The sequence below is a fragment of the Protopterus annectens genome, chromosome 10.part0, assembly GCF_019279795.1.
Source record: "Protopterus annectens isolate FY-2018-M chromosome 10.part0, PAN1.0, whole genome shotgun sequence".
Taxonomy (NCBI): Eukaryota; Metazoa; Chordata; order Ceratodontiformes; family Protopteridae; genus Protopterus; species Protopterus annectens.
In genome coordinates, this window is record NC_056744.1 from 716,173,502 (window position 1) to 716,198,154 (window position 24,653).

At 39.3% G+C, this 24,653-nt stretch overlaps 1 protein-coding gene across 1 annotated transcript in view; it reads left to right on the top strand.

Annotated features, from left to right (window-relative positions):
• The window catches only part of PATJ (PATJ crumbs cell polarity complex component), a gene marked incomplete in the record, with an annotated part of 2,990,875 nt that overhangs the window by 2,770,890 nt on the left and 195,332 nt on the right, over positions 1-24,653 (top strand). The window contains 2 exon segments of the mRNA XM_044085542.1: positions 1,678-1,715; positions 5,793-5,915. Of these exon segments, the coding sequence (XP_043941477.1) occupies positions 1,678-1,715; positions 5,793-5,915 (161 nt within the window).

Here is a 24,653-nt window from a genome sequence, read left to right on the forward strand (position 1 = left end):
TAAGGTATTTACCTTAGAGGCATAAGGTACAGGGTATGATTCTCACCTAGCAGAGGGGGGTTGGCGTAGTGGTTAAGATGTTCGGCTTACAGATACAAGGTGCAGGGTTTGATTCTCACGTGGGTTTATTGGCTAGGCTTAAAATGGCCCACAGTAGCAGGTAGCCTAGTATAAACCTATGAACTTTACTTTCTACTGTTCTGCATATTCATTTATCAAACACCTTGTCCAAAACTTTCATGCAATTTGACACCTCTGTACTGCCCACGGTAAAACAAATTATTTTCTTCAAAAAAATACAAAAGTACAATAAGATTAATGACAGAGTTAGTCCAGGAGGAGGCCTGCTTGATTTTACTACTGGTCTCATCTTCCTTGTACATTTAGTAGCAGCTAATACAAGCAGAAAGCATATGGTAGGGAGCCCAAAAATAAACAAAAAGTCAAGACTGTGGCATGTTAGTGCCTCTGAGTGCCTTTCATAGCTGATCTCTTGTTAAAGAGAATGCTTACAAATTAGTATACAGTTCAAGATGGCTGGGCGGCATACTCCCACAGTGGAGTTTTCATTTCATCTCTTTACTGAAGATTCCTTTTATCACATGGCTCATACTCATCCACTTGATATTTTTAGTTCATGTACATAGGTATGTGACAGGTAAATCTGATCATGGTTTGAATTTTTGCTCCTTTTGATTAGACTTGTTGCCTAATTTAAAATTAACTGTTCTGGCAAAGGCTTTCTAGCCTTTAGGTAAGGCACTATAAAGGACAGCTGTGTGACCTATACAGATCGTGGTTTCTGTACTAATGTACTACTAATGTAGACTTCATGCTTTCCACGTATCCCGTATCCCCCTTCTGTATTTTTTTTCCTCATCAATGTCTTATTTAAGAAAGAGAGAAAATGGCCTTCATTATAAACACAACTACAAATGTATGCATTCCTGAGGGGTACATCTTTTGACTAACCAGCCTCTGAGAGGTTGCACTTTTTTGGCTAAAACAGTCATTAGTGAATTCAGCACAATGGAAAATATATATATGTGCATACATACCTGCATGTGCGTGCACACACACATCCCATTTGCAAATCTACAAACTGAGCATTTATAAGAACCACTGTTATCTTAATGTGTCCTTGATCTCTGTTTCATCTTTATCTTTCCCTGTCCTCAGCTACCTGTAGAAGTCCCCTAAAGCCATATTTCTAGGTATTGTACATTCCTGTGTCATATGTCAAGTGAGGTTTATCACAGGGAGTCAATAATGTACTTTGCCCCTTGCCAGTGAACGCTGCTCTTGTGATATTCAGCCATTCTTCCCTTGTGTACACATCCTTTTCTTTATTTAAATCACCAGTGCTGCATGGGTGAAATACTGTGATGTACTAGTGAGCCTGAGAAATTGTTTATGAAATGTAACTTGGAAACTTTCAGTCCTCAGAACTTCTAGTAAAACTGGATTTTACCTTATTTTCATTTATGTGTAAAATTTTTATTTTCGAATACATGGTCATTTGTACATTTCACTAGAGAGGTTCATATGACTGGATATCACACTGTGGGCTTTTCATAAAATTATGTGCAGTAGGCCCATATTACAGTCACGTTAATTACTTTTTTCTGTAAAAGATGAAACTTCTGACTTGATTATTTATTTATTTATTTTTTACAGGAGCAGGAACAGATCTAAGAACAGTTGAAATAGCAAGGGTATGTAATTTGTTTTCCTTTGTATTATAAATTAGTATAAAATTAAAGCTGTCTGCAATGGCAATACGATCGCACTTATTAGTTTGTGCTAAATCATTCATTCATTCCCAGTTACCTGTTTAATTCAAGTTAGGGTCATGGGGACTGTACTAGCACTCACTGGGTATAAGGCAATGAAAATAATCCTGGATGGAGTGCCAGTCCATCTCCTTACATGTACCCACTCACTCACACATCGTATGCACACCTACTAGTACATCTATATCTTGTTTATGGAATGTGGGAAGACACTAAAGCAGTCACTACAAACCCATGCATACATGGGGAGAACATGTAGATTTTGCAGAGAAGCTCCACAACCAGAAACTAAGCTATAGAACAAGCACTGTGAGCTAGCAACATCAGCTGCTGCACTACTGTTTTATGGGTTACATTCATAGTACCGAATTGCTAGAACACCAAACGGCATTATGACAAACACAAAGGTGTGAAACCAAAAATGATGAAACTGCAGTACAGCAGGCACTGAAGCTTTCACCTTTCCTTATTGTAGTGTGCTCTCAGAGATGATATATAAACAGGGAGTGTGGTGGGTGTAGGGGGGGCTTCCTCCCCTGCATGGAACATCAGCCAAGTTTTTCAGCACTGTGTGCTCAGACCTTTGTGTTCTTTATAATGCCTTTCAGCATTATGTATGTGTTCCCCATTTTACCAGGTCAAAATCTTTCATTCACCTCTTAAAATAAAACTCCACCCTTCAGTGCAGTTAACCTTGCTCTGAATTAGACTCCTTCCTCCATCACCTTGTTGCTGTTTAATCCTCAGAAACCATTTAGTACATTTATTTTTTTTTCTATTTCCATTTGTTTCCCTGCCACGGATCACAAAGATTGTACTATTTTCAATATTCAAATCTCATATTGTTTCAGAAATGAATTTGTCTTTACCTGCAAGACATAGGATTGAGTGCAAAAATTCTGTAGTTTTCACTGTTGCCAACATTTTTGTATGCTGAACATTACAAGACTGTGTCTTGCCAAGGTCATTAAAGTACTGTAAAGGTATCTGCAACAACTGATTGGAAAAGAGTTTCCCTTTCACTATTTTAACATGTGCTTTATAAGAAGAGCCGAGATGATTGCTGCTTTTGGCTTGACAGTATTCTGCTGTTTTCTAAAATTTGTGGCTCAGCCTGTGTTCTGAGCTTCATCTGGTTAATTATACCTTGTAAACTGAGTGTCTTTGTCTTTTACATACCTACATTGGCAGTGTGTTGCTTATTTTGTCCAAACATGTAATCAGACTGCATTTACGCAATATTTGCATCTAAACTGAGTATTGCTTAAAGAGTTGCCTACTTTAACTTTCTTGCATTTAACATCCTACTGAAACTTGAAAAGGATTTTTAGCATCATATAACATTTTTGAGTATCATCTGTCAATATGCCTTATTTTAACTTATTATTAATTAGCTCATATAACTTCTGTCAATTGCATTTAATTTACAAGTCTCTAGTATTGTTACTTCATAATTTTTTTAAAGGTTGACCTGTTCTTTTTTTTTGTGATTATTCACCATAGTTATTATTCACCATAGTTATTTAAATTGGTTTATATAGTTCAGTCAATAATTACCATTGTTAGCATACTTTATTAACATTTATTTTGCTGTATTAATAATAATAATAATAATAATGTCAGGATAGTTCATACCCATATCTTACTCATATTTTGAGTTATATTTGTTTTGTGACATAGATGTGCAGTCATTAAGAAAGCTTTTTTACCCTTCATATTCTAGCGAGCATTTTTTATGCCTCTTAAAAGGAGGTGGTTGCTTTTGTACTACCAAATAGTCATTTGGCAAAAACACTAATCCATTGAATCAAACTGAGTACTGGTGTCTTACTTCTGTGGGAGCGGAACTGACTCTGCTGAGACATCCTGTAGATCACAGTCAGGAGCCTCATATGTCCAGTGGCTGTAAAGTTATCCTGTCCATTGTATATTTAATTAGTCCTCCTTACACACAGGCAGTTTGAGGTTCATGTTGGTTAACGGTGAACAGTACCATTGGCTTTTTAAGTCTGCTACAAGAATACAAATTTCAGAAAGCGTTTGGTCACTTCTAGCTGACCAACAAAACTCTTCTGTATAATTTACAACTGTAATTTAGTCTGTCTTACCAACTGGAAAGTCTTTTCTGCTTCAAGTTTGAGTCTGCTGTTTCTCCATTGATTTGATTGACCAGATTAAAATTGAAACTCTCTAAGTAGCACCAGTGATGCATTCATTTCTGATCACTTGTTTTTTCTAGTTCTGCTAAAAAAGGAAAGTAGCTTTGATTACACCCCCCCCCCCAAATAAAAAAAAAAATCCTCTTGTTGCCCTAGTCTTTAAAATGTTCTCATCTTTAACTTTACATTTATAAGGTCGGTTTACTGTTTTTTATCCAAACTACATGGTAGGAGGTTGGCATAATGGTTAAGGTGTTTACCTTACAGACACAAGTTGCAGGGTTTGATTATCACATGGGGTTGTTGGCTAGGCTTAAAATGGCCCATGAAGGAAGTTAGCCTGGTACTAATTTATAGACTGATGAGCATTTTTTAACAGGTTATGGCCTCCTTATTCCTTATCATTTTGGATTCTGGACCTACCATAGTATTGAGACTGCCCCCATGAGGATGCTTAATTACCTGTTAGTGGAGAGAGATCCATGTTGCTATTCAGTTATGGATCTCCTTGATCTCTTGACTGCATTTGACACTGTTGCCCATGGAATTTTGATTGAATGTTTGTGCTTTCACTGTATTTATTCTAATCTCCTTGATTAGTTTGCCACGTACATCCCAAGGTACATGCAAAGGATAGTCTCAGATATAAATTTTTCCTCTAGCCTTGCTCTGTAAGTTAGTATTCTGCTAAGCTGTATTTATAGAGCTTTGTAATTCACTGCTTGTTTATTGCTTGGGAGAATTTCAAGGTAGATGACTGAGCTACAACCCTTATACAAAGAATACCAATCTTTATCTTTCCTTCTAATAGAAAGATTTATCAGCCCTTTCCATGATCCCACTCAAAGCAGGCTATAAGTCATCCTTCTGTGGCTGAGAAATACTGTTGTAAAATTCAGTCCTGTTGAGAATACTCTTTAAATATTCATGCTACTCTTAGGCCCTCTGCAGTTGCTGTCCTAGCTCCCAATATATAATTTAGACCGAGAAAGCTGAACTTTGGTGTAGGGTGCAGAATCTGTGGATGATTATGTGTGGTTAGTAATCATTTGAGGAATATTTGACAGCTGTTGACAGATCTTCATGTCATCACGTGAGAGAGATTATGAGAATCAGACATGTTGATCCTGCAGAGAATCTAGCAATGTTTGCACATTCAGTGGTCTCCTTAGGACTGGACTACTGCATCTCCCTTTACCTGGGCCTTCCTGTTACAGACCTTAAGCAACTGCTCTGGATGCAGAACTCTGCATCACATACTAAGGTGTTCCTCCCATTTTGATGATATACCTCCTGGTTTTAGGAGCTTGGTCTGGCTACTGTTGCAGCCTCAGGCTTTGCATGATTTGAATCCCATCAGTCTTAAACAGTTATTGGTCCACTTTCAACTGTCTTGTCCCCACTTCCAGCTGGCAGGAAGCCACTAGTGCTAAATAGGATGTGCCTGCAGGGTTCTGATACAGGTTCCTTTGCATATAAGTTGCCTTACCTTTGGGACCTACTGCCTTATCAGATCACTAATATTGACATAGTATGGTCCTTTAAGATATTTTATGTTAAATACCTTAAATTACATTTATTTGTAATTTTACCAAGCCCTTGACTTGCAGAACTTATAAGCTTTTACTGTTTGTAATTACCTCTGGTGTTGTATTTCTGTTGTTTATGATATGTTTAGGTGTAAGCACAATAATAAATGATTAAGTGATTTGATTTATGAATTAGATTGACTGATTATCTGAGACCTGATTTTTGCCACAACAATTTATTACTTTTTTTCTGTTCTAGCACACTTTTAAATTGCTTATGTTGTCCTTTTGTTTTGTGTGTTTCTCAAAAGGGACCTAATGATGCTCTTGGAATCAGTATAGCAGGAGGAAAAGGAAGCCCACTAGGTGATGTTCCCATCTTTATAGCTATGATTCAGGCCAATGGAATGGCAGCTCGTACACAAAAACTCAAGGTATGATAAAAGAAATTCTGAGAGTTTCAGCAGTCATATATTACAGTTTGATGGCTTCACTCTTTGTCTATAAGTATAACTAAGCATTAATAACATGACTGTATTACTGTCCTATCTCATGTTATACATTTGAAGAATGCCTTTCACATATACTGGCCCATTACATACTATGTTTTTCCTGCATATTAAACATTTTGGTACAGTTGCCCATAGTAGCAATTTTCATTGCAACTCATTAATGTTTAGTCCATCATTTTGTATGTTTGTTTGTTTATTTTCTTGGACCAGGTTTCGTACTGGTCCAAAATGGATCAGTTTCACATATCGCGCAACAGTATTTCTGCATGTTGGTAGTACATTTCAGTTTCAACATTAAGAATATTTGAACAGTTGTGAAACAATGACCCATTACAGACCTGTACATTTTCCCACATTTCTCTGAACAGTAGAGTTATATTATGTCAGTTGTGTGTGTCTGTGTTTAGTCATTGTTTGTGTTAATGTGGGTGCTATGCTTCTATGATTTCTTCAGATAGAGGGTTCATAAAGTGAAACATTGTAATGTAGTTATGTTCTTTCCAAAAGGGAACTCTGAATTTCAAAAACAATATCTCAAATAATTCACTAGTTCAGAATGTGTATAGCCAATGTCACTGTTATCCTTCTGCTTATTTAACATAATTTAAATTTGTTGTGAAATATGCGTTAATTAATGTCCTCGTTTGATATTCTGAAAAGCATTTTTACAGTATAAGTCAGTAGTATTCCTTATCAATGTTGCAGCAAGGTGCATTCTGTGTACGCATCTCTTAGTAATGTTATAGTTCATAAAACCCAAAATGACAACTCAATTCTTTGTACAGTTTGCTTGGTGAGAATGTTTTATCCATTTACTCTAGACGTAGCTTCATGGTACAGATGGATAAAGTTCTAGCTGTGATCCATATAACCCAGATCAACCAGTGACCCAAGTTTGCATGTAGCCTTAAGTGAAGATGGGACTGAGCAATTCCCATCCTGCAAGGAGAAGGTGGTCTGGTCTTCTGCAGAACTGGTAGCTGGTGAAGAGAAAAAGAGAGAGAGGAGGAGGAGGAGGAGTGAACAGCATGCAGCATAACATAGCAGGAATGTGTGCTTGGAACTCCCACGCCAGCAGTGCCTTTCAGTCACTGTTGGTGAGAGCACCTGCATAGATTTGTGGAAATCATTGTAGGTCCTTGTAGTAGCCTGTGCCTAGGGTGAGGTTTAAGATAGAAAATGCATCTATGGCTACCTGGATGGCATCTGTTCCATTGACTCTCTCTCTCTCACCCTAGCACCAGACAGCTAATATATATATATATATATATATATATATATATATATATATATATATATATGTATATATATATGTAGGTTCAATTAGGCTAACATCCTTTGGAAAATTGGAATTCCTTCGATGGACTAATGCTGAGTGCATTGGCTAAGCACACATGGAGAACAAATGTGTGACACAGCAGATGGAAGGGTGCTTGATGGTTGGCAGACACAGAACATAAAAGTTAAAAAAAATTCTCCAGTGTACCAAAGATTTCTGAGAAGTATATACCACTCCACAAATGGATGGTAGTAGTGAAGGACACAGTAGTAGCAACAGCCAAAAAAGCTATGAAAATACATGAAAAGTGGCCACATGTCTACTGGTGTTAACCCAGTGAACAAAGGATAAATAAATGAATTAGTGTAGTAAAGCAGCAGTCTTATGAAACCAATATTTACACTAGTTTAACAAAGTATTGATTTAGATTTTGTTTTTCTCTTGAGTCTTCCATTATAATTTAGCACGTCTTTCAGTGAACCAGAAATACTTATCCACTTTATTTAAATTAGAATTGTCAGTGAAGATTTCGGACCATTTTTTTTTGTTTCACTGGTCTTCATAGGGGTAAACTAGTTCAATTTTGCATTTATCTGGCTCAGTGCATCTGTTTATCCCAGCCACTGAAATTCTCCCCATAACAGATGGAGATTTTCTTTTTTCATTTCCAGTTCTTGCTGCCTGTTCATCTTCCTTTGAATTTTCATATGCTGTTTTGCCCCTCAGCTGTCTATAGGGGCCTATAGCTGCATTTCTCAGCTGAATGTATAATTTATGCTAAAGCTGCAAAGAAAACTTTTTCTAAAGCCTCCTAGAACATTTTCTAAGAGATCACCTTAACCAAACGAGGCAACACCTACTACTCCTCCACTCTCACATACTGCAGATTTACACAGATCACCCAGAAGTCACTAAGAAAGCAGGCCTAAGCCCATAAGTAAGCTACTAAGCCTGCCTCCACACACGGAAGTGTTTTAATCATAGGTGATTTTGTAGTTAGGGATAAAGACTACACACACACCAGGTTGGACAAGAACAGTGTGACTTTAAGTTGTTTGCCTAGTGCCAAAATGCATGTTATCACAAGGGCCTTAAGCTCCATTAAAACAGACAACAATGACTACAAACTAGTGGTGACCCATATGGGAGTGAATGACTTGAGATGCTTCACTCAGACACATATGCAGAAACACATGATTGAGCTTGCTATGCATGTAGAGGCAGGAAAGACATTGGTGTTGAATAGTACTTTAAAACAAAATAGACAAGAAACCACACAGTAGCACAGAACGAAATGATAAAGCGCTTTTCGTTTATTCCAATAAACAAACTTCTTCAGATCAAGAAAAGCAAAAAGTCACAGCTTAAATACTCTCTGGGCTAATACTTACAAAGTCAATTAACTACTTAAAGTGAAAGCTGACTTACAAGACACGCCCTGTTTGCAAACACAACTAGACTAAAAACTGATTTTAAAGTAAAAGCTAAAAATCCAAATAGTCAGACTAAAAGTACAACTAGCGTTGTCTATAAAAATGTGTAAATCTAGCCTACTACTAAGCTAGTGAGGCAAGGAAATAATAATAATTACAAGCGCATAAAAACTCCGCTGGTGTTTGTAAAACTGAGTTAATACAAATACCTATGTTAGTGCACTAAACTGTGTATGTTGAAGCACATCAAGTGTGCTGAACATAACTGGTAAAAAGTAAAGTATCAAGATAAAACTACAAATTCTCAGCAAAAAATACACATAAGGTCACTGAACCAAGGTGCTCAAGAGCATTAGAATAACTGTGTCGTGCTCGTGTGGAAGGTAACCTGACACAGCCTACCTATTAAGGCTCCTAAGTTTAAGAACACTACTTAAAGAACAGTTCTCGTTCAGACCTGGTGAACTGTATGCGTTGAGTCTAATTTGCCAAAACAACTCTCGCTCTTCTAACTTAAGTGGGAGAGGTGAGGGCAGCCTGCATTATCACATTGGATAGTGATTTTGCCAATGAATGTGGACACCTAAGGAATATGTTTTTACACCGGGGTTACCCACATGAAATGTTAGACACTATTATTGAAGAAGTGTCGTCTAAGCATCAGTGTCATTTTTATAAACCAATCTTGAATAGAGAGTTGGTTCTTATGAATAACACTGAACCCTCGAACACAGACTTAGTAAATGTCCACACAAGTAGGCATCCTTCTGAATGTTTTGGTGTCACATTCATAACAACATACAGTCTCAATAGTAGTGACTGTGTTCAGGCACTACGTAAAAATTGGGACTTACTCAAAAAGGACAACAAAGTACACCAAAAACTTGGTAATCACCCATTGGTTGTTTATAGAAAGGCAAAAAACCTCAAAGCCCTCCTTGAACGACATAATATCAAAAAAACAATGACAGCTGGCATGTTTAAATGCCAGGCGTGTAATTTTTGTCAATACATCTCGGAATCCAATAGATTTAAAGTTCACGATTACGAATACAAGTTGAACCTAAGAGCTAACTGTAACTCAAGAATGGTGATCTACTTAGCTATGTGCCAAACCTGTACAGCTTCCTACGTGGGCAAAACAGAATGACGCCTATGTGACCGCATTTATGAACATACTTATGCAATCAGGAAGCAGAAACTTGATAATGCAGTAGCAAAACACATTTCAGTTTATCCCAACCATATGTTTAAATTTTTGATTATTGACCAGATCACACAGGACTTCAGGGGTGCTCCTCTCCCACTTAAGTTAGAAGAGCGAGAGCTGTTTTGGCAAATTAGACTCAACGCATACAGTTCACCAGGTCTGAACGAGAACTGTTCTTTAAGTAGTGTTCTGAAACTTAGGAGCCTTAATAGGTAGGCTGTGTCAGGTTACCTTCCACACTAGCATGACACAGTTATTCTAATGCTCTTGAGCACCTTGGTTCAGTGACCTTATGTGTATTTTTTGCTGAGTATTTTTTGCTGAGAATTTGTAGTTTTATCTTGATACTTTACCTATTACCAATTATGTTCAGCACACTTAATGTGCTTCAACATACACAGTTTAGTGCACTAACATAGGTATTTGTATTAACTCAGTTTTACAAACACCAGCGGAGTTTTTATGCACTTGTAATTATTATTTCTTTGCCTCACTAGCTTAGTAGTTGGCTAGATTTACACATTTTTTATAGACAACGCTAGTTGTACTTTTAGTCTGACTATTTGGATTTTTAGCTTTTACTTTAAAATCAGTTTTTAGTCTAGTTGTGTTTGCAAACAGGGCGTGTCTTGTAAGTCAGCTTTCACTTTAAGTAGTTAATTGACTTTGTAAGTATTAGCCCAGAGAGTATCTAAGCTGTGACTTTTTGTTTTTCTTGATCTGAAGAAGTTTGTTTATTGGAATAAACGAAAAGCGCTTTATCATTTTGTTCTGTGCTACTGTGTGGTTTCTTCTCTATTTTGTTTTTCAGTAGTCTGTTTTGCCTTTTCAGTTTACAAGTTTGAATAGTACTTTGCCTTCACAAAGAATGATGCCTTCGTGCCAAGACAACATAATTGGTTTAACAACAGCTTAGTAGTTGGTGTCATTCAAAAGGGATCCAGTATATGTCAACCTGGGTTGAAATGGTAGATAAAACTTCCTGTTTCACCAGGGAAGGTCTGCACCTTTCATAGCAGACTTCTGCATACTAGTTAAAGCGTTAACTGCCCCCATAGTACCTTTTTTAGGCAGTCTTCCTGCAGAATATTCCTACATAGCTAACTCAAATCCATATTCAGGCAGCATGGTGACACTACCCAATGCTAGGAATCTAAATAGAAAGTTGCCAGAACTTGAGAAGTTGGTAAGACATGGTTTCAGTGCACTGACAGCACTCCCTCTATACCAGCATTTAGCACTTACTATGCCTGCAGGCCTGTGGGTAACTGAGTGGATATTGTATTTGTCATAATCACCTCATGTCAAATTACCCACAACTCCAACATTGAGTTCCTGTAATCCAAATCTCCCTTACCAAATCTTTTACTTCATTACTGGCTACGGATCCTTATCCATGTCCCTCAAAGATCATGGAAATTACCTTGACACCATTGATGGATTCAAAAGCAATGCACAACAGGAAATTGCAATACTATCCACTAGAAGCACTAGTATCCTTTACTTGATCTTTACAAACCTAGCTCCCACCTGTAACCCAACCAGCAGTCAGTCATCTTTACATTTCAGGATTAGTGGTAGTATCTAAACAGCTGTGTGGAAAAGTCCTTACCCATCCACCCTAAATACAGTGGCAAATTCAAGAATAAACCTCTCTAGTGGCCCCTTCTATAGGTGAAGGTTAGGTTGGTAAGGACACTAGCACTTTTCAAAAGTAATCTTACCCATTGGATCAGAAATCCTAAATTCATCCTTGGGCTGACCACTATGTCTGTTATAGAAAGAGAATGACAGTAAACTTGTTCTAACTAACACTGGATGGGTAATCATAAATGAATCCTCAGACTGGCCGCCATGGCCCTTATAGCCATAGGCCAACAGAAAACATTCACTAAGTAACATACCATCCCACATAATTTTTTAGCAGCCTCATAACAAACACCCCCCCCCCAGTTAAGGCACACATATGCTACAAGGGGATGCATTTGGGTTGGACTGGATTGCATGGCTAGGCTTATAAAGGCCCTGGTGGTTGTTAGCCTGGTATATACCTATGAACCTGCGGTGTAACTGTCATATTAGTAAACTCTATAACAGAAGATGTTAAGTAATGAAAACTTGTAAGAAATCCCTGTTCCATATCTCAACACCACTCTGAAACATGCCAGCAAGGAACTTAAAAGTACTATTAGAAAAAGAAAATCAGAGTATGATTTTTAGGTCACTACAGATAACAAATGAAACTACAAATCTTTCTTTGGTTATGTCAGCAAATTAAGGAATAATGTCTAGCTATTTATTGAACTCACTTATACTATCATACAGTGTTACCCCAGCGATAGCTGAAAATTTTGTTTCATATATATATATATATATATATATATATATATATATATATATATATATATTAGCCTTTGTCAAGGCTTCTAGGACTTGTTCCAAGGTGATTTCAGGAGAAACAAAATTTTCAGCTATCGCTGGGGTAATATATATATAATATGGGACCAGATAACATTCCAGACTGCATTCTCATCAGTTCCAGGTATGCACGATCTGAGCCTCTACTTAGACTGTTCACCTTCAGCCTATACACACAGTTTGCCTCATGCATGGCAAACAGCCCTTTTCAGACCGAGGTAATTATAGGTCCAGCAGATTTTATGCAAAACCAAGGAATATGTCATAGCAGAACTCAACAGACATAGGCAACTTAAGTGCTCTAGACCCCACTCCATTTAGTTTTGTGAAGGGCAAGGGCTGTTTCTCCTAAATGTAGTAAACTTTGTTGAAAAGAGGCTATGGACAGTGATCACTCTGTACATGCTGCCTATTTTGACCTGGCCAAGACTTTTGACACTATGGTGTTATTAAAAATAATATAAAACCCTACATTTTTATGCTGGGTTACAGATTTCTTAGCCAAGACATCCCAAGTTATGAAAGTCGCTGATACCCTCTTTGACTATAAAAATATAACTATTGAGGTACCATATGGATGCTAAGCTTTCTCCTGTTTGGCATTTGTTTTGCAGATATCCAAACCAATATCTCAAAACTGATTGTTCAAGTTTGTTAATTACTGCAAGCTAGCTACTCATCCACTGATATTAAATTGCTCCAACAAGGGCTGGAATATGTACCTACATGATATACTGAAAACTGTCTCAAGTTAAATGCATACAACGTTTATCATAGTAGCACTCAGCAAAAAAGCTGTTTTCACATTATGTATTATAAGTGGTACACTCCTTCAGACAGATACGATTATAGGAGAATTTGGTACTTATTTGGACAACTCTCTCATTTTGTACATCATGCTTTCATCACAGTCATATCCTTCTGTCGGGCCCACTTAATTTCCGGAATATCTTCAAGATCCAAAGATGATATTGTACTATTGTACTCTTCCCTTATCCAACCCATCACAGAGTAAACTACTCCTTTCCTTATGTCCAAAGCCTAGCATATCACTTAACAGTGTTGCTGGATGATCAGAAGGTTGTGGGTTTTATTCTCACACCCAGTGCTTAGATTAACTTTACTGCTTCTGTGGAATGCCTTGCTAATGTAGTGAATATCAGTGAAAGAGATAGTAATTTGAATCTATTCAGGCATATTTCTCTTTGTTTGGCAGTTAGCACAGAGGGCTACAGCTCTGACTTGTTAAATAGGGTTTGAATATCTGGTTTGAAGTTTGTCATAATGGATAAGGAATTTACCTCCAGACTCAAGGTTCAGGATTTGATTCTCACCTTTAAAGGGAAAATGGCTATTTTTAAAATGTCCTGCAAGGGCAGCAAGCTTACTACTTATCTATGAACTGGAAAAGCCCCAGTATTTTTTTAACCAAGACCATTAAAAGCCTTAAATCCTTCAACTATCCCAACAGATTAGCACAACTCTCTTTATACTTGGTACAGATTAGCACAACTCTCCTTATACTTGGTACAGATTAGCACAACTCTCCTTATACTTGGTGCAGATTAGTACAACTCTCCTTATACTTGGTACAGATTAGCACATCTCTCCTTATACTTGGTACAGGTTAGCACATCTCTCCTTATACTTGGTACAGATTAGCACATCTCTCCTTATACTTGGTACAGATTAGCACAACTCTCCTTATACTTGGTACAGATTAGCACAACTCTCCTTATACTTGGTGCAGATTAGCACAACTCTCCTTATACTTGGTGCAGATTAGTACAACTCTCCTTATACTTGGTACAGATTAGCACATCTCTCCTTATACTTGGTACAGGTTAGCACATCTCTCCTTATACTTGGTACAGATTAGCACAACTCTCCTTATACTTGGTGCAGATTAGTACAACTCTCCTTATACTTGGTACAGATTAGCACATCTCTCCTTATACTTGGTACAGGTTAGCACATCTCTCCTTATACTTGGTACAGATTAGCACATCTCTCCTTATACTTGGTACAGATTAGCACAACTCTCCTTATACTTGGTACAGATTAGCACATCTCTCCTTATACTTGGTACAGATTAGCACAACTCTCCTTATACTTGGTACAGGTTAGCACATCTCTCCTTATACTTGGTACAGATTAGCACATCTCTCCTTATAGTTGGTACAGATCAGCATGAGTCTTCTTATACTTGGTAGCCTACCTGCTGCTCCAGGGTGTGACCTTTGTCTCCATATTTGAGCAATGAAAGTCCAAGTCCTATTTGACCTCCTGTTTCTTTAAAAAACAGTGGCTACATCAGCAAATAAACAAGACTAGCTGGAGGGACAGATTCCTAACTCATTTTCCCAGCCTGTTGACTAAGTTACCACTATAGGTCAGAAACTAGAATTGCGTGGAACAAGATGATGATGATACCAACAGTGTCTGGAGGGCCTGGTATGCCAGATTTCGAGTTTTATAACACAGTGATGTGTGAGATTTCCATAACTTATATAAACCAAGCATATAATACACATTGGAAAATGTTAATGCTGAAAGAGCTGACAGATGAGCCAAAATTATGTTCAATGTTCAAAATACTCTCTCAGAAAAATAAGCAGTATGACAGAAATGCAATGGTTTTGGGGCTGTTATAGATATTAAAAGATGGTTTTCTAGGGCTTCCCAGTTACAGTATAGTGAGTAGCTGTTTAGAGATCAACAATTAATAAACTTGGAGCAGTTTTAGACAGCTTTAACTCTTGGACAGGAGAACTTTATTAGATATTAACAGCTGATTGAACATCATAAAAAAGTAATGTATATCCAAGATACAAAAGGACGGGCCATTGTTTATTCTGTGGATAACAGATGAAAAGGGGTTCAGGTTCAGAAGACATGCATGTTTTTTGGTAGTTCATATAAATGAAGTAGAGAAATTTAGACATTTGTAGGGCAGTAGTCAGAAAAGCTGTCTACTTGGTTCATCTCATAAGTAAAGGGATTGCATCCAGAAAAAAAGGAGGTTATTACCTGTCTGTACTCTTCCCTCATTAGGCCAATAATTGAGTATAATGCCACGTTTGGTATGTACCTTTCCAAACACCTGCACCAACTGGAAAAGCCACAGAAATACCTCACAAAGAGAATCCATGGCCTTCAACACTTGTGCTATGCAGACAGGCTCAAATCGCTATCACTTTACTCGGTATCATACTGATTGCTCAGAGGTGATCTGTCTTGCCTACAATGCAATCTCAGACCTGCCCTACTAGAGGTACTCAATATCTTTAAGTCTAACTCCTCATGCATTACCCTCTTGAAAGGCCAAAATCTAATAGGTTCATAGGTAGGTACTAGGCTATCGGCCCAAGGGCCTAAGTAAGCCTAGTCAACAAAGTTCTGTGGCTTACACCAACCCAAGAAAGTTAATTTCCTGTGCCTCTGTCATGTGATATCAACAAAACCTGCTGGAGAGACAGGTTTATCTCCCAGAGGCTGCTCCATCTCTGGAATAGACTTTCCATACACATCAAACAGAGTACCTCACTGACCTTCAAGTGCAACCTTGATGAGTGGATGGGAAACCACAAATTTTCCAGGGGTTCCACCTGTGTCCCTCACAGACAGGAGTGACAGGTGCTGACTGAGGTTTCTTTTTCCGGGATAAAATCTTGGCTAGGCTTGTAAGGGCCCCAGGGCCATTAGCCTAGTAACCTCCAATGATCCAATGAAAGGGATTTAAATGTTCATTTTGGGATTATGTAGATATCTTTCAACCATGTGAATATCTGTGAGACTTTAAAGATGCCTTGCAGCTTATATATTCAAACTTGTAGATGGTTAAGTTAATTCTAGCACTGGAATTACTCCTATTGTCTTATTTACCCACTCAGGGGTGGACATTGAATGAGTTAACCCTTTTTGAATCATTGATGCTGTTGGGTAAAAAGGCTAATACTTAGGAAATAGTAGGACCCCTCCCCTAGTGAGAGATTATTGCAACATATGAAGGAACTGTGTCAAATGCAGATGTCTGTTAGAGATGTAAAGATAAAGAAAAATATGAAAAACAAACTAACACCATAAATGCTGGAATTTTTTCCCAGGGGCCTGATTTTGGGGATATCCTGACTGAGATCATTATTGCATTATTTCAAATATATGGGTTATCTCCACTGATGTCTGGCTGGGGTACCAGTGCTTAACCTTCCCTGGATTGTATGTCTGACACACGATCTCAGCTTGCAAACATATGAGTGTAGATCCTCAGACCATCTTGCCACCAGCCTGAACACAGGTTACGCACCCACTGGACTGATTGTCACTACTATTGCTTCCTAAAACTAAACAGATAAGTGCCCCTTTGGGGAACCTTCTTTTACTTGCTTATATTGTTTTACCATATCTGAATTAGATGTCAGTTAAGACTAAGTGTAAGTGCGGTAGGCAAATTTCCTATAAAGAACTCCATCACCAGTGTCTCTTCTGCTTTGGTGTGGAATATGACTACAAGGCCTGCTCCATTTTGCCAGTCCTTTGTGTCCAAGACTTTGCGATCCCATTTATCTTTGCTCAACACTTTCTTAAAGACCTAACATTTGAAGCATTTGGAAAACTCCAGGATGGGGAATTTTGCCTCTCTTAACATCCCTTTGTCACACAAGAAAAACCATAAGAGGTCTAGGCCTGATGCTCAGTCTACCCACTCAGATTCTGACATACCCACTGAAGTTGCAGAACCTGTGGTATGTCCAACTCCAATGCTTATTCCCTCTACTGTGACCCTGCTGGAGTATGGAATTGATGGATCTGAAAATTGAGGAGACTGCTTCTGCAGGGAAGGAGGAATCAAGAATAATCATTTCAGAGGGACCAGAAGCTATCCCACAGATTTTAGTCAGGGAGGAGATTCATGGAAAGTTAATTTAGGTATGTCAGGGCTCTGAAGTGCCCCACTTAGTTCAAGTGGATGCCACACCAAGGAAGAAGCATTAGAAGACAAGGCATGTTTCTTCACCTCATCCTTCGAGAGAGAAGTATGGATGGGTTTCCTTCAAGGCCTGCTTTGGGTCATTATGGCCCTAAAATCTCCTTCACTTTCTAAACCCCCTGCTACTCCTACCCCTCGGAAAATAGCAGTGGATTTATCTTCCTCTGAAGATGAAGATGCCTCTGATTCTGATCACTCTATGTTCTATTCCTCTCAGATTCACTCCCCTGGTTAGGTTCCCTAATATGATGAAGACTCCATTTTCCCTTGATTCCCCAGTAGAAGAAGCTTCTTTTGTGGAGACAGGTATAAACTTGATGAAACAGTTTGAGTGAAGGTCAGTGCAAAAACCTTAAGTCCAGCAAAGGTATTAGAGCCTTTTTAAGTGGGAACTCCTGCTGCCCTCCAGTCCTGGAGGACTTTCTGTATGCTTTCCACTCTACCTCTACAGCTCCTGATTCACAGCCTCCTACTCTTGAAAGGCCAGACAAGTTTTACAAAGTTCATGATGAGCTTAAATTTCCAGAACCCTGTGGCAGTCCATTCTGCAGTGTCTCTCTTCTGACAAACCTTCTAAATTGCTCACCTATGCCAATGCCCCCCCCCCCCCCCAGACAGAGACAGTAGGGCCATGGATAGGTAGGGTAAAATGGTTTATACCTCCTCTACTCTGACATTCAGGGCTACTACCAGACCCAGATGGCCAAGTATCTGCTGTCCATCCTCAACACTGTGAACAAGGGTGTGATGGATTTGCAGGGCTCAGAGTGCAAATAAATGCTGTCACTGGTTTATCAGGCCACTCAGGTGGCAAGACACAGTATAATATGTAGTTATGATGCTGTGGAGGCCTTGTCCAGACAGCTGCTACTGGTTCTGTCATTCACAGGTATGCATGGTTGTCCCATCAACCTATTCTAGAGGATTTTAAAGCCAAGCTTATTAATTTACTCTTAGACACAAATCTTTTGTTTGGTTCCCCACGCAGTCAGCTTATTTAAAGCATTACAGGAGCAAAGCAAAACTATGAAAGAGTGAAGACAAGTTCTGCTTACCTCTGTGCTTAGATACCAGGGGAACTACCCAGCCAAGCCTATATATTTTGTTATAAGGGACTCTAGGCCTCTTCAGAAATACAGGAAGGCACCCAGAAAAAGATTTCCAGAGAAACTTCAGAGGGACCCCAGATCTGGGAGACCTCTCTTTTCAGAAAAATCTCTGGGGCTTTCTTTCAAATCCCATCTCCTGTCCACTCGAACCTACCCTGCCCCTCTTTAAAAGATTAATTCAGCCTGTCTCAAACTGGAAAAAGATTACCACAGATCACTGGGTCCTTTCTGTCATAAAAAGGATTATGTCATGTCTTTGAATGAACTACCTCCATTGAACAGAATACCTCCTCATCCCCAACATCTGACTTCATCTCCAACCACCTATTCTCCAGGAACTACAGCTCCAGGGTATGATAAATTCTTCACCTGTAAAATACCACTGGAAGGGGGTTTTCATTCAAGGCTGTCTCTAGTTCCAAGAAAAGAAACAAAATGGAGACCTATACTGGATGTCTCTTTGCTAAACACTTTCCTAAAAATACCAATTTTCAAAATGCTTCTTTGTACACTGCTTCCTTTTATACTTACACAGACAAACCTAGCCTCCCTGGATCTAAAGAATGCCTGTCTACATATTCCAGTGTTTCCCTCATATAGGAAATTCCTCCGGTTTTGTACTGGCTCATCTATCTTTCAGTTTGCTGCGCTTGCCTTTTGGACTTTCCACAGCACCAAGAATGGTAATAAAGTGCCTTGCACCAGTAATAGCATTCTTTCTAACTCTGGGAATTCAGATTTTCCCTTACTTAGATGATCTGCTAATTCAGAGTTACTTGCCACAGATCCTACTACAACATCTTCAGTTCATCCTCAACCTCCTCTTGCAGTTGGAGTTCACTGTCAGCTACGAAAAGTCCTCTCTTCAGTCCACTCAGGACCTGGTGCTCATGGGCTACAGACTAGACATGAAGAGGATGCAGGCCTACTTAACTCATGGAATAGTGGAAAGTCTTACAATTTGCTTTCACAACCTTTCCTCCCTCAACACATTCTTAGCCAGGGAGCTCCTACGATCTCTGGGTTGTATGGCAGCATCCATCTCAGTGATCACTCTAGCCAGGTTGCACATGAGAAAAATTCAGTGATACCCGAAAACAGTATTGTTCCAGCACTCTCATCCTCTTGACACAGAGATCCACCTCATACCTTGTCTCAGGAAGGTGTTATGGCGAAGATCAGGTAAAACTCAACCCAGGGCTCCTCTTCAGTCCACAAGCACCAACTGAGGAGCTGTACACAGATGCCTCCACAAGGCTGGGGGGGGGGGGGCTAGATAGGTTCACACAGAGTTCAGGGTAAGTGGCAACCCAAGCTCAAAGAGGAGCACACCAACCTGAGATGAGTGCTGTCACACAGAGATATCAGGTCTTCTCACACATCTGGAAACCAGGCACTCTGCGAGTAAACACAGACAACACTGCAGTCATGTGGTACATAAACAATCAGGGAGGTAACATATCATACTAGCTCTGCAGGGAGGCACCATATCATACTAGCTCTGCAGGCTAGCACAGAGTGCTTGCAACCTAGCCACCCAGAAAAGCATGTCTCTGATCACTCCTTGCATACTATCACAGGACAGTATTCTAGTAGACTCATTAAGCAGGTCCATTGAGGACCTTCACGAGTGAACTGAAAACAGAAAAGTCTTCTTGGACATGCACAGGTGGGGGACTCCTCAGATAAATTTATTTGCCTGAGAGAGCAACATACACCTCCCTCTCTTTTGCACCAGGACCTCTTGTCTCTCATCTTAGAGGACTGGATGCATTCTCCTTCCAGTGGGCAGTGAAGTTTCTGTATGCCTTCTCTCCAAGTCCAAAAAGAAAGACCAAAACTCTTACTGGTGACATCCTTTTGGCCAATCAGCATTAGTTCCCTTTTCTCTTCCATCTTGCCAGGGGCATCCACCACAAACTGCCCCACAAGACAGATATCAACACACAGCAGAAGGGTTTACTGCTTCATTTGAACCTGTTAAAACTAAACCTAAGCTATGGATGATAGAGTTCTTATCCCTTTCAGACACCAGTTTTCAGAGGGCATACTTTGGATCCGCCAAGAGGCATGGAGACCCACTACTCATAAATCCTACTTAGTCAAATGGAAGATATTTTCTTTCTGGTGTCATAGCAATAATCAGGACACCACAAAATCAGAAGTGTCTTGCATCTTAAAGTATTTGCGTGAACTTGTGAGTGTAGGTCTCTCATACTCCTGAATCAAGGCCCACCTGGTGGCCATCTCTGCCTGTCTTCCTCTCAATCCACCTGTTACATCCAGGCCCGAAGTCAAACAATTCTTAAAAGGAGTACTACATCCAAACCCCCCAAGGAAGCCCATTTTCCTTCCTTGGGACTTCAACTTTGTACTGAAGAAGCTCTGTCATCCTCCTCCTGAACCAACCACTTCAGCAAATCTCAAATTCTGCACCTGGAAAATTATCCTGCTGCTGGCTCTCACTCTTACTAGAAGAGGCTCAGAGCTGCAGGTACTCATAGCTGTTCCACCCTTTCTTGTTTTTCACAAGAACAGAGTAATGCTGAGGGTTAACACCTCTTTTGTGTTTAAAGTACTGAATGTGATGTCCCTCAAACAGGCCATAAACCTCTCTACTTTCTTTCCCAACTCACAGAATGTGGGGGGACTCCTGCACTCCCTAGATGTACACAGACAGCTGAGGTGCTTTTTAGACAATATAAAAATCTATTTGTAAGTCAGACCAAACATTTATTTCATTCATGCAATCCAAATTGGGCCAGTTAGTATCTAAACAAACTGTTGCCAGCAGTATATCTATGTCCATCTCCTTTTGTTATTGTCACCATGGTAAATCCTTGCCCACCTACCCTCAAGCTCACTCTGCCAGAACAGTGGTATTTTTATATGCATTCTACAAAGTCATTGATACCAGAACTATCCTGGAAACTGCCACCTGGTTCTCAGTACACACCTTCACTAAACACTACAGAATTGCTGCCTTTTCAACATCCAGAGCTCTGTGGCCTCTTTGACAGTTCCTCTGCCCATTAGCCAACCTCCCTTCATCTCTCTCTCCAGCTCTGGGAATCACCCAGTGTTTGGAGTACTGCAGCAGGATCTCAATCTAGACGTAGTACAGTTGTGCAAGAACTTAGCATAAGAGTAGATGTAATTATCACTGTTGCAGTATTCCTTCAGACCCTCCTACCCTTCTGTTTGGGATAAAATCTCTCTGTCTCTCTCGATCTGCTGTATCTGCAGGACCCTGGAACTGAGGAGGATTCTAGAACTTCCTGCTTGGCCCCTCCTAGCTGACCAGTCACTGCTAAATGGAATAGAAGTCAGTTTTCAGGATTATTTTCTCTGCTATAAATCAGGCAAGTTTGCAAGGCTCTGCAATGCTTTTCATGTGTTTCAACTGCATCCAGAGTCATTCAAGTTAAGATAAGAGTATTTTCTTGATTATTGCACTGGTACTTACTTTATACGGTGCTCACTGTGGTTTTTGAGCATTTCTTAAATCATTTATTTAATTTTGTGGCAAAAATAGTCATTCTCTGTTTGTTTGCTTTTCTAGATCTGTTTGTTTTCAAATCACCTTGCAGAAGGATGACTTAGGGGATTTAGTTGTTTGGTGGCAGGTTGCTTTTCATTTGCACTTTGAGAGCTTCTTTTGCTGTGTGTTTCGATTTATGTAGCGAGTAGCACTACCATATCTTTGTACTATATAACATGTTGCCCTTAACTCCGAAATCTACCCTAGGAGATCAATGTTAAAGTCCAGTCCTTAATCCTTACCAGCCCACCCTATTACAGGACCAGACAACATGAATATGCAATTTCAAAATGTCTCTCTGGTCAGCTTGGTATATTTAAGCATTGTAAGTAAATGTTGCAGTTCTCTCATGTTCTTCGACAGCCAATTAATCATTAAAGAAAATAACATGGTATGTGAGAGATGTAACTGTGCAACTTGGAGGCAAAAAAAAAATATTTATTTGACATTTGTTTACCGGGAAAGTCTGACTGGCAAGAAACCTATTTTCAGCAGAGGCCTGGGGAGAAAATCTCCAACACAAATAAAAGGAACAAAAAGTACAGCTTTTACATAATTAACAACAGAAACTAAACAGAGAAGAAAGCCAATTTATACATAATCAAAAAAAAAAGCTATGTACATACATATTTACATGGGAAGATAAACAAGCATATCTAAATATAGCAAGCAAAAACTTAAGTTTTCCAAAGAAGATTAACAATTGTTTCTTCAGATGTACATTTTAAATAGGAAGTTTAACTCAGTTTAAAAAAAAAACATATGGCAGATAGGATGTTAGTATAAGAGGCACAGTTGCATCATGAAGGAATTGCATAGACAGATGTGTTAACATTAGAAAGTATCTGTAGAAATGGTCAGATTATTTGAGTGTAATGTAGAGATCCACACTTGTTAATAGAACTAACAGAGAACAGTAGCTAGGAGATGGGGTGGTGAAGGGTGGTAGTGTGAGGTAGAAGAAATTAAGACAGTCAATAAGAAGATGGTAGGTTGATTTATTAGCACAGGGAGTTAGTGAGTCCGTAGAGAAGCATAAGGGATCTAGAATGGGAGAGGGAATGTGAAAGTTAGTACAGGTAGTAGTAGCAATACAAGTAAAGGTAGAGGAAAGGAGGCAGGAGGGGAGGAAGTAGGATAGAGTAAAGGGGGTGAGAGTTAACTTGGTCTGGAACATGGACAGATACCTGACTTGAGTAGGAAGGAGGTCTTTTAGTTTAAACTTGAATTTCTTGAGAGTTGAAGTTGTTCTGCTATGTAAGGGTAGTGCATTCCATAGTTTGGCCACTGAGTAGGAATATAGACATTGACCAGCAGCCATGTTTGGTTTATGTAGAGTTAGAAGCTGTCTTCAGAAAGGAGAGCCTGGCTAGGTGTGTATATTTGGAGTACTGACTTTAAGGTGGGATTATTGAATTTAAGGAGGTACAGATCTCAGGTTTGTAGATCATTTTATAACAATTTTTAATTGGAGGTAATTTAGGTGTTGTAGGATTTCTAGCCAGTTAAGGGGTGTTAGAGCAGAACAGTGGTGTTTCTAATATGATACGTCTGTTGTAAATTTTGCAGTTTTGTTATAGCAGGATTTAAGCTTGTTTTTATTGTATTCTAAAGGTTGGTTAGAATGGGGGCACTATAAAGTAAAGTAAGTAGGGTAGTAGGTAGGTTGTGACTAGTGTTGTTTTGGTGGCTGTATCTGTGATGGTTCCTGTTCCGAGCCAGTAATCAAGGAGCTTAAATCCTCACCACTGACACTGGTGAGGGATGGCCACTAGGAGCAAAAATGGATTCACACAGTATTTTCAGATGCAGCTGTCTGCACCAAGCATAATTTCCTTTAAGAGCACACAGGGAGCACACTCCAGACCTGGAGCTGGACTCTGTCTGTCTCTGCGTCCTAGACAAGACTTCACACTGACCACTTTGGAGCTCTGTGTCCCTGTTCCAAGTAGCTGGTACACACGCTTGGATATTTGATTTTCTCTCAAACACACACTCCTGAGAAAGGCTGGCACAGATTTACCAGCTGTGCTGTCTCTGCCCAGACTATAAGATAATTACACTGCCACCAGTCAGTTACTCTAAGGCTCTTACAAGGTTATCCAATTATACTGAGTAAAATTAATGCTAATACAAATGGAAGAGTTTGACCAATGCAGCAAGGTTTTTAGGAAAGGCCACAGTGTCACTAAAGTAAGCATAAGAACACTTAAGATGTTAAAAGTATTCTATAAAAGACCATCCGCAATGAAAGTTATAGAAATATTTAATAATATGCCAAGATGCTAGTGAAGGCTCTGAAAGACTATATCTGTTACTTGCCTCAGATTCCTCTGCCACAACCCTGTCAGAGGCCAGCATGGATCCAAATTCTCACGTGTCCTTGGAGACTTTTCCAGTGTCAGTTCCTGATGTTGAAAGGGAACTACGGCTGATTATTTCTGAGGGACTGAGAGAGATTCCTCAGATTTTCGTGAGGGAAAAGATTTCTGCTATGATTATCGTATCTCACCAAGGGTCTGAACCACTGAGAGTCTTTAGGATGGATGTCCCACTCAAGAAAAATCATGTCACCCCTGTTGCTAAAGATCCTAATGTAAATAGTTGGATTTTTCTCAGAGTATGTTCAATGCTTTGATGGCCTTGAAACACCTCAAGGGGTGTCAGTCCCTGCTCCTTC